Raw genomic sequence first — 15171 nt, forward strand, 5'->3', positions numbered from 1 at the left:
ACTTATCACTTCATCCCAATTAGAGCGTTTGTCTCTTATCACTACTCTCATTTTTCTTTCTTGCAAAAAGTCTTCCATCCATTTCAGCAGTTTGTCCTGTATTCCTCCTGTAGTTTCTAATTTCTTAAGCAACTTCTTATGTGGCACCTTGTCAAAAGCTTTTTTCAGGTCTAGAAATGCACAATCAGCCCATCCATCTTTTTCTTGTGTTATATCTATTAGCCTTGAATAGAAACATATTAAGTTTGTGACGCATGATCGTCCTTGTCTGAATCCAAATTGTCTTGGATTTAGTACGTTGTTTTTCTTTTAATGCCTTACCCATCTACTTTTGATAACTCTTTCACAAATTTTTGCTACCGTGCTTGTTAGAGAGACTGGTCTATAGTTTGTAGGGTCTTCTTCGTTTCCCCCTTTATATATAGGTACTATATTTGCTCTTCTCCAATTTTGTGTGTGTGTGTGTGTGTGTGTGTGTGTGTGTGTGTGTGTGTGTGTGTGTGTGTGTGTGTGTGTGTGTGTGTGTGTGTGTGTGTGTGTATTATATATATATAAATATGGCCATCAGTAGCTGCATCTGCGCTAGGCCTATAATTTTACTCCGTTGGCACTCGAAAAAATATTGTATCAAAGATTTGGTTGATTTTTGACCCCCACACTTAGAAAGGTTGCCCACCATTGGTCTAGCTTCTTTACGAGCGGGAGATTCCGCGAAGAGGAATACATCCCGGTAATAGCCTGAGTACAAGGAAAAGGGAGAGCAGTCGATTACAGTACTGAGAGGCTCGTTACATACGTATCGACTTTTCGCCGTGCACTGTCCACGACACGACGTCGTGCTCTCAAATCACCATGGGTGTATATGGACGCTTTCATACGTGGTCGTGGTCGTGACGTGTGGAAGCCTCCATAGACACCCGTATTGTGTTATTAGTGTAATACTCGTAGTTAAATTATTTCGACTATTTTCTTTAAAATGTGTAATTTTCATGTAATTTGACCAGTCGTGCATTTCAGCAAAAACCATCGGATGGTATTCATAGCTGTGGTCGGCAATTTTGCAGAGGATGATAACGTAACTTCTCTTTGATCAAATTTCATGGAAATCACACATTTTAAAGAAAATAGGTCAAATAATGCAACCATATGCTATTTTTTATATACAATCGTGCATTTCAGCAAAAACTGTATGTGTTCGAGTTTGGTCGGCTATTAATGAGTCGGACGATATTCGTAGCTGTGGTCGGTAAGGTTGCAGAGGATAAAAACGTAACTTTTTTTTTATCAAATTACATGAAAATCCATTTTAAAGAAAATAGGTCAAGTAATGCAATCATATGCTATTTTTTATATAAAATTGTGCATTCCAGCAAAAACCGTCCTTGTCGTGTCGTGGACGACGCACGGTGAAAATTCGATACGCGTGAAACGAGTCAAAGGAATAAACCGTCATTGTTGAATTCCATCCCACCATCCAGAGCTCTTGCATTTAAGATCTCACTAACTCTTACACAAATCCCAAAGACCTACATGTTCGGTCTGGCTGGCACCAAGCGATTTTATTCAACTGAGCGGAACATTGCGCGTAGCGAATTAATCAGAATCATACTGAAAAAATCTTTCGCTGCTGTAGATGACTTTTACATTTGTTCTGACCGCCGCCATATGATCTTGTTCAGCCGAAAATACCCCAATAGATCAGCGGTTCTAAGTGTGTGTGTGTGGGGGGGGGGGGCATGGGGGGCCCTCTCCCCCAAAGGACCCACGCCAAGAATTTAACGGGACCATGGCCTGCTGTTACAAACTACATTTATACATAATGTGAGGAATCCGAATAAAAAAGAAATCTATCAGTTATAGAATGATTATGAATGTCAGCTTTGTAGTAAAGCACAGGGTTTCCCATCAGCATTATATTATCATTGTTATATATTTTTATCTTTTTGTCGGGGTGGGATTTGGGAGAAAAATCTAAGGAATGTTGAGAATTGATGAAGGGGTGAATGAGTGAAAAAGGTTGAGAACCTAAGCCACCGATATTGCGTAAGGGCTAGACTCCTCTATGCCCTAAGTATTTCTAATTTGTCGACGGTAACCAGTAATTTTATCCTTGGAAGCAATATTCTCCCGAAGAGGCGGAGTCGTCTTAGAGATGGTAAAGAAGACTATAGCTAGGCAGCAGAAGGAATGATCAGCAAATGTAGCAAAGGGATTGATGGAGGTACACTTAATTCCTTTATCGTAATGTTCTACTCCTCAACTAATTAGAATTGTTTGGCGTTAGCCAAACTAGAGTATGTGAATGTGTTCTCGTAGCGAGAGGGTGGAAGGACGCTAGATGGCTTGAAAGAGGTGGTAAAGATCCTACGCCAGGAGGCGTTGAGTAGTTGCGGCCAAAGCCGTCAACTTTATTATATGCTTGGACTGTTGGGGGCAGGTAACAGTCACTGCTGGGAATCGGAGAGGAACTAGGGGTTCGAACCAACAACTAATTCATTGCGAGACCGACACACTTCCGATTAGGCCACCAGCGCACAAGAAAGAAAATTACCAAAAACTAAGGGCAACAACCCTTTACAGGACTCGGACTAAAATCGTTTCGAAAAGTCCACCTGCTGAGAGTAACAACATTTTAGAATACTCAGCCAAGACTCGTTTCGATAAATCAACCCGCGCCATTGTCGAAGTGAAATGGCTGTCTCTATGAAACTCTAACGCAAGCACGACCTCTGCAGGAATTGTAGATTTAGCTGAGCCTGCAGCCGTCGGGAAGTGAGTCTTGGAATCCAAAGCTTCTACAGAACCAATAAGAGGCTCAGTCCAGTGGTGGCACGTGATCGATGACTTCAGGAAATCAAATCAGATGTGCATAGTATACAGGTGTTCCAAGAAATATTCTCTATTTTATGACATGTGCGGCTTTTCGCATTGCTAAAGTTTTGATTGTTAGTGAAAGTTCTGGCGGAAATGTCCTTCGTAAAGGGCTCTCTCCATAAGGCGCCTTTTTCATAACTGTTAGGTTCATTACACATGTATCGACTTTTCGCCGTCCACGACACGACGTCGTGCTTTCAAATAGCCATGGGTGTTTACGAACGCTTTCACACGTCACGATCACGTGTGAAAGAGTCCGTAGACACTCATGGTTGTTGTTGTTGTTTTCGTTCCCTAGACTGTCCGAGCAGTCCCGTCTCCCCAAGGAATGCCACAGCCGAAACTGGGTTTTCCCACAAATCCTTTATAGAGTGTATGTTGTGTTGTTTGCGTGCATGATTGTGTATAATGCAGTCTTCCATTATGTGTTGTATGGTATGGGGTGAAGTGTTACATCCTGGGCAGCTGTTCACAATGCGGTCATCCAGCCTCTTCTTGTAGCTTAGAAGTGCTGGGTGGTGGCCGCACCGCAGTCTGGCCAGGTGGACTCTGTCCTTTTGTGGGAGGGGGTCTGGCATGCAGCAGTGTGTTGTCTTTCGGTGTGTTAATGGAGAGGTGAGTGATATGATTGTGAATATGTTTCCGGAGGCTGGTATTTGGTGGTTGTGGAGGAAGAGAAGAGAGTATCTGTGTGTGATATAGGTCTTTGGGTGTTGTCTTGGTGTGTGTGGGTGTTCTGCTATGCAGTGTAGCGGGTGTGATGTGTTTGTGGTGGCTGCGGCAAGTGTTTGTGTGCCTCTCATGTCGAGGTGGTCCTTGAATTTGAGGACTTTTGTTTCATAGTGTAAATGGTCTGTAGGTGTTGTATTTGTGCAGCCTGTAATTGTTTTTAGGGCTATGTTTTGTATGATTTGAAGGGTGTTGTGGTGTGTCTCACTGAGATTAGGAGCCCATGCATGACTCGCATAATTCATCACTGAGCGTATGCATTGTTTGTATATTGTTGTATTAGTTTCTTTATTTTGTCCAAATGTTGTTCCAGTGATTGACTTAAGTGCGTTAAGTCTACGTGTGCATTTGTTTTTTATGTTTGTGATATGTTGTTTGAAAGACATGGATGTATCGTATGTTAAACCAAGAATTTTCGGTGTGTTTGTGTGTGGTATTAGAGTGTTGTTGATGTAGAGATGAGGTATGTATTTGTGTTCTTTTGTCCAGTTGGTGAGAAGTGTTGCTGTAGATTTGGTTGGAGCTATTTTGAGTCTGTTTGTGATGAACCATGTGTTGAGTGTATCAAGGTATGGCTGGATTATTTCTGCAGCTTTGTCTGTGTTACGATGTGTGCATGTGATTGTTTAGTCGTCTGCATAGGAAGAGATTTGTATTTCTGAGGTGTCTGGCGTGGGTAAGTCATGCATGTATAGATTAAAGAGCGTGGGGAATAGAACAGAGCCCTGTGGTACTCCATTCTTTATGTTTCTGATGTGCGATGATTGGCCATTATATGACACATAAGCATTCCTACCTGCCAGATAATTGGCCAGCCATCTTTTGGTGTTATTGTGCATGTCTGTGTTATATATCTTATTTGTTAGGTTGTGGCGGGGGATAGCATCAAAAGCTTTACTAATGTCTAATGATATAAGAAGTGTGCTGTGGTGGGGCCTATCTGAATTGATGCCATCTAAAATTCTTTGTGTGAGGTTTATTAGAAGAGTGTTTGTGGAGTGTAGTGGCCTAAAACCGTGTTGTGAGTCAGCAAGGGGAATATGTGGTGTGACAAGTTTAAGTATTAGGCGTTCAATGACTTTAGAGGGGGTGCAGAGAAGTGTGATTAGGTGGTGCGATGTTGGGATTGTTGGGTCTTTGTTCGGTTTTGGAATGGTGATTATTTTACCATGCTTCCAGATGTCGGGTATAGTGTTGTGTGAATAGCTGTAGTTTGCAATGTTTGTGAGTGCGTGTATACCTTGTGGTCCAATGTGTTTTAGGTGGATGTTACTTATGTTATCAGGGCCACAGGCAGATGAGTGCTTGAGATTATGTATTATGTGTTTTGTCTGACTGTCTATTAAGGGTGTATAGTCTGAGTCTGTGGGAAAGTCTTTCTTACGTCGAATAGTGCGTCGGTCGTCAGGGAGAGAAGTGAGATGGCTTGTCTGTGCAAAATGATTTATGAGTGTGTTTGCTTGTTGTCTGTTTGAGGGTAGATTGTCTGTTGTTGTGATTATTGCTGCGTGAGAGCGTGTTGTGTTACTGTTGGATAGTGTAATGCTGTTGAGTGTTTTGTACAATTTGCTGGTGTTTGTTTTGTGATCAAGTGTATTGATAAAGTTTTGCCAATTTTGTGTTTTTTGTTCGTGTATTTTATTAGCAATCACAGTGTTTAGTGTTTGTATTTGGTCTGCTATGTTTTGAGGGATAGGTGTGGGGGTATTGTGTTTAAGCGTGTCTCGTTGTCTGATGAGGACTTGGATTTCTGGTGTGAAGTTGGGGTTGTGTGATTTTCTGTTGCCTCTAGGGATGTATCTCTTGTCTGCATTTTGTATGATTGTATTAAAAGCGTGCACAGCATTGTTTATGTTTGTGATTGGTGTACTGTTAAGTGTTTCAAAATGTTGTTCTGTCTCTTCAGTAAAAGCTTCCCAGTTAGCTCTCTTGTAATTGGTGTATGTGTGTCTGTGGCCAACTGGGGTGCATCTTGTTTTGGTGGTGATGATGATTGGAAGGTGGTCAGAACCAAGCGTTCCGACCACTCTCCATGATGTTGTTGGGGTTAGGCAGGGGGAGCAAAAGGGGATATCAAGAGAGGAGGGAGTGTAGAGGACTTGGTGTGGGATATGTGTATGATTATGTGTGTTGTTCATGATAGTCAATGAGTCAAACTGAGTCTGTATATCAAGCCCTCTGTCTGTGTCAGGGTTGTCGACATACCAGGCAGACGACTTGGCGTTGAAGTCACCACCCATGATCAGGTTGGAGATTGAGGCTAGTTGGCCAAATTGAGGCCTGAAGGTGTTTGGAACTGTGGAGGATGATTGGGGGGGAATGTACATATTAACTATTGTCAGTGTTGATTTTGTACCGGGTGTAGTTATTTGAAATGAAAGTCAAAGTTGGTTCGGCGGTATACTGTAATCACTGACGACACAATGCGTGTGTATACATGGAGTACTAGCTCTGAACTGCCGCCCAGCTGCCAATTTTGGCGCGAAGAAACGTACATCGCATTTTGTGATATCCAATATAATTACAATTTTACACAATGATTACACATAATTACAATAATAATAAAACAACAAACAATAAAACATATGACAATTTTATAAAGAGGGGGAAACATATAATTCCCAAATGAGCAACACACAAGTACAATGTACGATAATATACAACATAAGAGGCAAGTGAGAGGAGAAGCAACATACAAGTACAATGTACGATAATATACAACATAGCATGCTAACACAATTTGTTGCCTGTGCGAATTCGAACGGATTGGATTTCTGTAGTGTTATCTGTGGTAGGAAGGAGAATTTTGGTTGTGGCACTTGTGTCCACAAAACAGATGGAGTGGTGGATCAGGGTGATGAGTCCACCGCCATTGCCGTCGGTCCGGTCTTGTCTGATGGTGGTGTAATTATGAAATAATGATGTTTTGTGTGAGTATCTTAGTTTTGTTTCTTATATAATTGCAATGTGTATGTTGTATTGTTTAAGAAAGTGTTCGAGTTCATGTTTTTTCGTGTTAATACCGTCAATGTTGTGTTGTGATATGTTGATGTTGTGTGTTCTGTATGTGTTGTATGTTGCCGTTTGGGGTTGAGGTTGGGGTGTTAATGGGGAAGATATAGGATCTGGGTTAGAGGGGGGGAAAGGAGAGATTGGGGGCAAAGGAAGGGGAGTACTGATTGGGGATAAGGGCAAAGGGAAATTGGGAGTGGGTAAGGGTGCTGGGTGTGGTTGGGGAGGTGGGAGTGGAGTTACTGAAGGGCAGGTAGAACATGTCCAAGTGTTTGTGTATTGGTTTGTGTCAGCAACTGTTGTACAAGTGAGGTGGGCCCAGTTTTTGCACATATTGCACTGAACTGAGCCCTTTGTCTGTCTGCTCGAAGTAATGGGTTTAGAGCATGTTGGGCATGTGTATTTTGTGGTGGGCCCAGGATTGCTCTCTACATCTCCGGCTAAAAGTAGAAGAAGAGGGTTGATCGCCGGAAACTCACCCCTTGGTGCAGAAAAAACGTAACATTGCATGTTGAGAAAAAGGATTGTGGTACTCCCCAAGGCAGTCGTAGCTCCTCTTGGGGATTGGTGCCACCTGCGTAGAGCCGGTGGCCAGGGCTGGTTGCCGCCGTTTGGCCCCCCAACTCTTGGGGTTGGGGGGTGGTCCCACGACGTAGACGCTACGGCTCCAGGATCGACACCCATAGTTATTTGAGAGCACGACATCTTAGGCCCCTTTCACACTAGGCAACTAGTGACTGTCACTAGTGGTCACTAGTTGCCTAGTGTGAAAGTCTCGGGCAACTGCAAGCAACCAGTGACTGTTACCGAGTTGTGGAATCCTTTCTCATTATCTCATTAGTCGAAAGAATGGCATCAATGGAGGAGATGCTTCTGTTGGCTTTGCTGGTCATGAAAAAGAGACGGTCGGTGACGGCAACTGCCAGTGACGGTCAATTTGTTACCGGAACGGGCAACAGCCATAGCCTGTTGCGCAATCGGGCAACCGCAGTGACGTAGTGTGAAAAGCTCAATTTAAAATAATGGTAGGCAACTAGTGACCGTCACTAGTGTCCGTCACTAGTGACGGTCACTAGTTGCCTAGTGTGAAAGGGGCCTTAATGTTCTTGGATCAGAAAAACTATATTACTGCCGGGTGAAAGCACAGTCATATTCATAACTACATGTTAAATTTTACAACCAGCCTCATAATGACTGGACACAGCGATAATAAGTAAAATGCTGTATAAACATTAAAATTATATTCCTTATCGTATATTCGCTATAATTTCTTTCTTTGCACTATTGAGATGGAAAGCTTTAAATTAGGTGAACAAGGACCGTTTCATCCCTAGATGTACATGAAATCCGTGTAAATCGCATAGTTACTGAGCTAAGTGAACAAATATAAATATATTTTAAGAAAGCTTGAGGTTTCAGCCAGCTCAGCTGGGGAAGGGTGAGCAGGGCTGCCAACGGAAAACGCAGGATCCACTGAGATTCTTTGAGTGAATTGCCCATTGGTATATTGAAAGAGCAGGGCAGGACTCGTAGTAATAAATTTTAAATTGGACAAATTTAGGTTCAAGAAGGAAATAGGCAAGAACTGGTTTGCCAGCAGGGGAGTGGTCAATGAATGGAGAAGACTTAGTATTCATGTAGTGAGGGCTGAATCAATTGGTTGTTTTAAGAGAAGCTGAGATAACTGTATGGATAGGGATGACATGGTAAGGGACATGGAACTGTCTAGTGTAGACCTTATGGTCTCTTGCAGCCTCCTCCAATCTTACGTTATGTTTTTATGGGTAGTCTTGGTGATAAAAAGGACACTATACAAAGGCCAACATTAATACCCATTAACGTTACTCACGAGAATATGTCTCCGTGTTTCTTCCAAAGCTGACATAGCTCCTGTTCTTTTGGGACGGGTGACCAGGAAGGATGACCTACCAAAGGAAATCCCCACAGTCCTGGAACAGTTAACGTTTATCATTAATTGTTATTTCCTTAATAACTTTATGATTGACAACTGACAAGTGACCGCCTCACTTCTCAACCCTCAAATGGCCAATGTTGTCAAAAGTACTCGCATACAGTATTATGTCACTTCCAACCATTGCTGTTGAAAGTACTCGCATGTTGTATTGTGTAGTATTGTACAGTAGCTGTTCTGGGACTCATGGCAGTGTATATTTTTCAAAATAATGATGCATGAATACTTAGTGTATATATTAACGCATGAGCATGCATGCTCATGCATTAACATATACATTAAGTGTGTGTGTGTGTGTGTGTGTGTGTGTGTGTGTGTGTGTGTGTGTGTGTGTGTGTGTGTGTGTGTGTGTGTGTGTGTGTGTGTGTGTGTGTGTGTGTGTGTGTGTGTGTGTGTGTGTGTGTGTGCGTGTATTTACCTAGTTGCATTTACCTAGTTGTATTTTACGGGAAGGGGAGCTATGCTCGTGAGGTCCCGTCTTCATATCTCATTTTATCTAAACTATTTTTAAATTCATGTATTGTTTTTGCACGCACCACTTTCTTATCTAACTTGTTCCAACTGTCTATTACTCTGTGAGGAAAGCTGTTCTTTTTCAGATCTCTTCTATAGCTGTCTTTTTTTTTTTTTTCTTTCCGTGTCCTCTTGTATTTCTATCATCCCATTTTATCAGATTCTCTCTATCAGTAATTTCTATGCCTTTCATGATTCTGTAAATAGCTATCAAATCTCCTCTCTTCTTTCCTCTAGTGTCTGTAGTTCAAGTTTTGCTAGTCTCTCTTCATATGATAGTTTTGAGAGTGTTGGTGCCAATTTTGTAATTGCTCTTTGTATTCTTTCAAGTTTTTTTTATACATTTTTTTGTACTTGGTGACCATATCGTTGCTGCATATTCCAATCTTGGTCTTATCAGGGTGATTAGAATTTTCTTCACCATTTCTTCATCCAGGTATGTAAATGCAACTTTGTTCTTATCAAATCATAAGTTTCTCCAAAAATCATATTTATATGTTTCTCGGGTGACATATTATTCATAACAATGACTCCCAGATCCTTCTCATTTTTACTTTTTTATTCCTTCTTCTCCCAATTTATATGCTCCTGTTATTCTGTTTTTGCTTTTTCCAAATTCCATTATACTACACTTTTTTGTATTGAACTCCATCTCCCACTTCCTACTCCATTCCTGTACTTTATTTAGATCACTCTGTAGTGACTCACAATCTTCTTCCGTGTTCACTTTTTTCAATAGTTTTGCATCATCTGCAAAGAAGCTCATATAGCTTTCAATTCCTTCATCTATATCATTAATATATATAGCAAACATTATTGGGGCCAGAACTGTTCCTTGTGGAACACCGCTTATTACTTCATCCCATTTTGAGTGTTTGTCTCTTGTCACTACTCTCATTTTTCTTTCTTGCAAAAAGTCTTCCATCCAATTAAGCAGTTTGCCCTGTATTCCTCCTTCAGTTTCTAATTTCTTAAGCAACTTCTTATGTGGTACTTTGTCAAAAGCTTTTGTGTGTGTGTGTGTGTGTGTGTGTGTGTGTGTGTGTGTGTGTGTGTGTGTGTGTGTGTGTGTGTGTGTGTGTGTGTGTGTGTGTGTGTGTGTGTGTGTGTGTGTGTGTGTGTGTGTGTGTGTGTGTGTGTGTGTGTGTGTGTGTGTGTGTGTGATTCACCTTGGTCTTTGGATCAGGTGTTGGACTCGTGATCTACAGCTGTTTCCCTCCCGGAAGACCGCTCAGAGCTCGTATGACCGATCTATGGGTAATGCTGTGACCTTACACGCGCACACACACCCAACTTCCCGGTCACGAGAGTTGGAGTAACGACTCGAAGCGCAGCCATACTGAAATCATTTCAGCCCTGGGCAGGATTCGAACCCGGACCGCCGTAGTAACAGTCGAGGACTCTTCCTTGGTCTTTGGATCACGTGCTGCACTCGTGATCGACAGCTATTTCCCTCCTGGAAGAGAGCTCAGAGCTCATATGATCGATCCATGGGTAATGCTGTGACTTTACACGCACACACGCACCCAACTCCCCACCCACGAGAGTTAGAGTAACGACTCGAAGAGCAGCGATACTAAAATTATTTCAGTCCTGGGCAGGATTCGAACCCGGACCGCCGTAGTGACAGTTGGGGACTCTACCAACCGCGCCACCGAGTCGTGTGTGTGTGTGTGTGTGTGTGTGTGTGTGTGTGTGTGTGTGTGTGTGTGTGTGTGTGTGTGTGTGTGTGTGTGTGTGTGTGTGTGTGTGTGTGTGTGTGTGTGTGTGTGTGTGTGTGTGTGTGTGTGTGTGTGTGTGTGTGAGAGAGAGAGAGAGAGCGAGAGAGAGTGAGAGAGATAGAGAGATTTACCATTCACAATGGTCTTGGATCACGAGTTGGACACATGATAGACAGTTATTAACATCCCGGATGAGAGCGCAGAGCTCGTATGACCGATCTATGGGTAATACTGTGACCTTACACGCACACCCAACTCCCCGCCCACGAGAGTTGAAGTAACAACCTGCAGCGCAGCGATACTGAAATTATTTCAGCCCTGGGTAGGATTCGAACCCGGACCGCCGTAGTGACAGGCGAAAACTCTAACCACTGCGCCACGAGGTGTGTGTGTGGGGGGGGGTATTTACCTAGTTGTATTTACCTGTTGTATTACACGGGAAGGGAGTTATGCTCGTGGTGACCCGTCTTTGTATCTTTCAACATAAAGTTTTTTCTTAAAATCTTGAATAGCATTTGCACACACTGTTTCTTTATCTGTTATTCCATATATCCAGCACTTTGTGTGGGAAGCTATTCTTTTTCCGATCTCTTCTATAGTTATCTATTTTGAGTTTCTTTTCATGACATATTGTTTTTCTATTGTCATTTTTTAGTAAATCATTCCTGTCAAGGATTTCCATTCCTTTCATGATTTTATATATAGTCAGTAGGTCACCTCTTTCTCCTCTGTGCTCTAGTGTTGGTAGCTCCAATTTCGATAATCTTTGTTCGTATGTTAAATTGGAAAGAGCTGGTGCCATCTTTGTTGTTGCTCTCTGTATTCTTTCTAGTTTCCTTATATTCTTTTTAGTACTGGGTGTCCATAGTGTCACTGCATATTCCAGCTTTGGTCTAATTAATGTAACTAATATTTTTTTAATCATTTCTTCATCCAAGTAGTCAAATGCCACTTTCATTGACCTTAATAGGTTGTAGGTTTCACCAACTATTTTGTTTATATGTTTATCCGGTGTCATGTATTTGCTGGTTAATACTCCAAGGTCCCTTTCCGAGCGCATTTTTTTCATTTCTTCTTCGCCAATTTTGTAATTTTTTTAAATTCTGTTTTTGCTTTTCTCAAACTCTATTATGCTACACTTCTTGATATTGAAGTTCACTTCCCACTTTTGAGTCCATTTCCAGGTTTTGTCCAGGTCTGATTGTAATGAATCACAGTCCTCTTCTGTTATTACTTTCTTTAATATTTTTGCGTCATCTGCGAAGAAATTTATATAACATTCAATTCCTTCATCAATGTTATTTATGTATATGGCAAACATGATTGGAGCCAGCACTAACCCTTGTGGAACACCACTTATCATTTCTTCCCATTTAAAGTATTTGTCTCTAATTACTACCCTCATTTTTCTCCCAGTCAGGAAATCTTCCATCCATTCTAATAATTTACCTGCGATGCCACCTATTGATTCTATTTTTCTTATTAATTTCTTGTGTGGTACTTAGGTCAAATGCCTTTTGTAGGTCTAGATAGGCACAGTCTGCCCACCCATCCCTCTCATATATTATATCTATTAGTCTCGAGTAGAAGCAGATTAGGTTTGTTGTACACGATCTTCCCTTTCTTCCAGGTGTTTAACCCATCTGCTTTTGATCACTTTTTCACATATTTTAGGTACTGTGCTTGTTCGGGAGACCGGTCTGTAGTTAGTTGGATTTTCCTTTTTTCCTCCTTTATATAATGGTACTATTTTTGCATTTTTCCAGTCTTACCTTCTTTGAGTGAGCATTTGATTATAGTGTGTATTTCATCTGTTAATTCCTCTACGCATTCCTTCAATATCCAATTTGCAATTCCATACGGACCATGCGATTTTATGACATCAAGGTTTTTTATTTGGTCGCTGATTTCCTTTTTTGTTACAGTTATTTTCTTCATGGGGGGGGGGTTCTGTCTCTCTATTCCCTCACAGTTAGGTGTGTTCTCAATTGTGAAAACCGATTTGAAGTGGTTACTCATAACTTCTGCCATTTCTTGTTCTTCTGTATATTCATGGCTTCCTTAGCGCAACTTTTCTATTTCTTGTTTGTTTTATGGTTTACCGTTCACATATTTATAAAATAGTTGCGGTTGTTCCTTGCATTTTTCTATTATTTCCTTTTCATAATTTCTCTTTTCTTCTCTGCGTATTTTTACATAATCATTTCTTAGTTTGATGTATGTTTGCCATTTGCTCTTTTTTTTTCTCTTTTTTCCATTTTTTCCAGGCTTTGTCTCTTTTATCCTTGGCTTCACATTTTTTGTTGTACCAGTTCTTTATGTATATTCTTTCTTGCTTTTGTTGTGAAACATATTTGGTCACACCCTCATTATAAATTTCTTTTAGTATATTCAATTTCTCATCCATTCTTGTTTCTTCCTTTAGGAATGTTTCCCAATTTACATTACGAAAGAATTGGTCTTCCTATTCTATGTTTTTCATTTTTTCTTAGGTCTATTTGCTCTTTTAGTTCGAATTCTATTAGTACATGGTCACTCTTTCCTATTGGTGTTTTGTAATCTATTCTGTCCACAATTTCAGGTTCTGATGTAAATATTAAATCCAGTCTCGAAGGTTCCTCATTGTTTCTGTATCTGGTATTTTCCTCTATCTATTGAGTCATTGTGTATTCAATGGTCATATCGAGTAGCATGCTGCCCCATATGTCCTCTCTATCCTTAACTGTCATCTCTTCCCAATATATTTATTTTGAGTTAAAATCACCCATAATTACTGTATTTCCTCTTTCTTTCAGTATATCAGTTAGTTCATGTTTAGTATCTGCTTTTCATGTGGTTGTTTTCTATTTCTATCATTATTGACTCTATATTGTTTTTTCCTTCTGTTAACTTTGTCACATTTAAGTCTTTCTTGGTCAGAAATAGTACTCCTCCTCCTTGTTTTTCCCTTCTATTCTTCATCGAGCAGTTAAATAGATCTTGTCCCACAGTGTTAGTCGGTAGATTCCCTTTAAGATTAGTTTCTACTATTCCCATTATGTCCGGCTTTTCTGATGCCAGGTAATCATTTAGTTCATTCAGTCCTGAGATCATTCCATCTATGTTGGTATAGGCTATCTTTTCCTCGTCTTTTTCTGTCTGCTTTATTTCCTTTTTCGTGATATACCATTTTGTCAGTCTCAGGTCCACCACTTTAAAAAAAAAAAAAAAAAAAAAAAATCTTTTCAGTCTCGGTTCTTTTTTCATTTTTTTCCTTCGCTTTATTTCTAAGTTCCTATTCTTTTTTTTATTATTCATTTCTTTCTTTATCCATATGTTTTTTGTAATTTTCACTATTTGCTAGTTTTGCTGTTCTGGATAGTACTTCCTCTGCTATCATTTGTGACCTGGGTTTCACTTTTAGTGGTCTAAATTGTTTTTCTTTTGAGTATCTACCCATCCTATGTGTTTCCTCGATTTATTTGTCCAGGGTTTGATTCGCCTCTTGAATCTCCTTCAGAATCTCTTTTGCGATCTCTTTTTCTTCTCTTTCTCTCTGATACCTAAGAACATCATGCTTTTCTTTAATACCATAGATCAAAATGCATCTTTTTTTGTCCATTGTATCCCTAACCAAATTTCCTTTCTCTTTAATCACTTGGATTACCGTTTCCTTCGCAGTCTCTTTAACTTGTTGTTCTACTATTTCCTTAAAAGATAATTTTTTACTTTCCTGATCCACCTTCCACCGTTTCTTTATTTCTTGAAAGTTATTTTCTTTAATCTTTTCTTCCACTTTCTCAGTCACTGTCTGTAATTAATCCTTCATCTCATTCTTTAATGCTTCATTCCTATTCATATATTCATTTTTCAGTCTTATATTTTCTCTCTTTATCCAATTCAGTTCCATTCTCAATTCATCTATTTCCCTATTATTTTCTTCATTGGCTTTTCTTAATATAGCTGTTTCCTTATATATACTTTTGCATTCACTTTTCAGTTCAATTATTTCATCCAGCAATATATTTATTTCTCTATTTATTATAGTATTTCTAAACCTGGGTTCTCTATCCGTGTCTAGTCCTCTATATATATTACTATTTTCTCTATTAAACCCCGAAAAGACACCTCTATCCAACCTTTGGTATGTTTTTGGGGTTTCATTCAGACACGTTCTTTTTTTAATTGCATCAAATGGGGACTCTATTGTACTTACGTCAAGACGTCGCTTTGCAGTTTCCCTATCACTGAATTCTTCGTTTGTTTCATCCATTGTTGTCACTGATCGTGTGTGTGTGTGTGTGTGTGTGTGTGTGTGTGTGTGTGTGTGTGTGTGTGTGTGTGTGTGTGTGTGTGTGTGTGTGTGTGTGT

The 15171-nt window shown here is 40.3% G+C and overlaps 1 protein-coding gene across 1 annotated transcript in view; it reads right to left on the reverse strand.

Annotated features, from left to right (window-relative positions):
* LOC143020632 (cytochrome P450 2L1-like) overlaps nt 1-15171 on the reverse strand; it is a 49436-nt gene that overhangs the window by 33859 nt on the left and 406 nt on the right. The window contains exon 2 of the mRNA XM_076177120.1: nt 8465-8564. Within this exon, the coding sequence (XP_076033235.1) occupies nt 8465-8564 (100 nt within the window). The remainder of the gene's footprint in view (nt 1-8464; nt 8565-15171) is intronic.

This window comes from Oratosquilla oratoria, chromosome 40 (assembly GCF_046742065.1).
Source record: "Oratosquilla oratoria isolate Oo_2021 chromosome 40, ASM4674206v1, whole genome shotgun sequence".
Classification (NCBI taxonomy): domain Eukaryota; kingdom Metazoa; phylum Arthropoda; class Malacostraca; order Stomatopoda; family Squillidae; genus Oratosquilla; species Oratosquilla oratoria.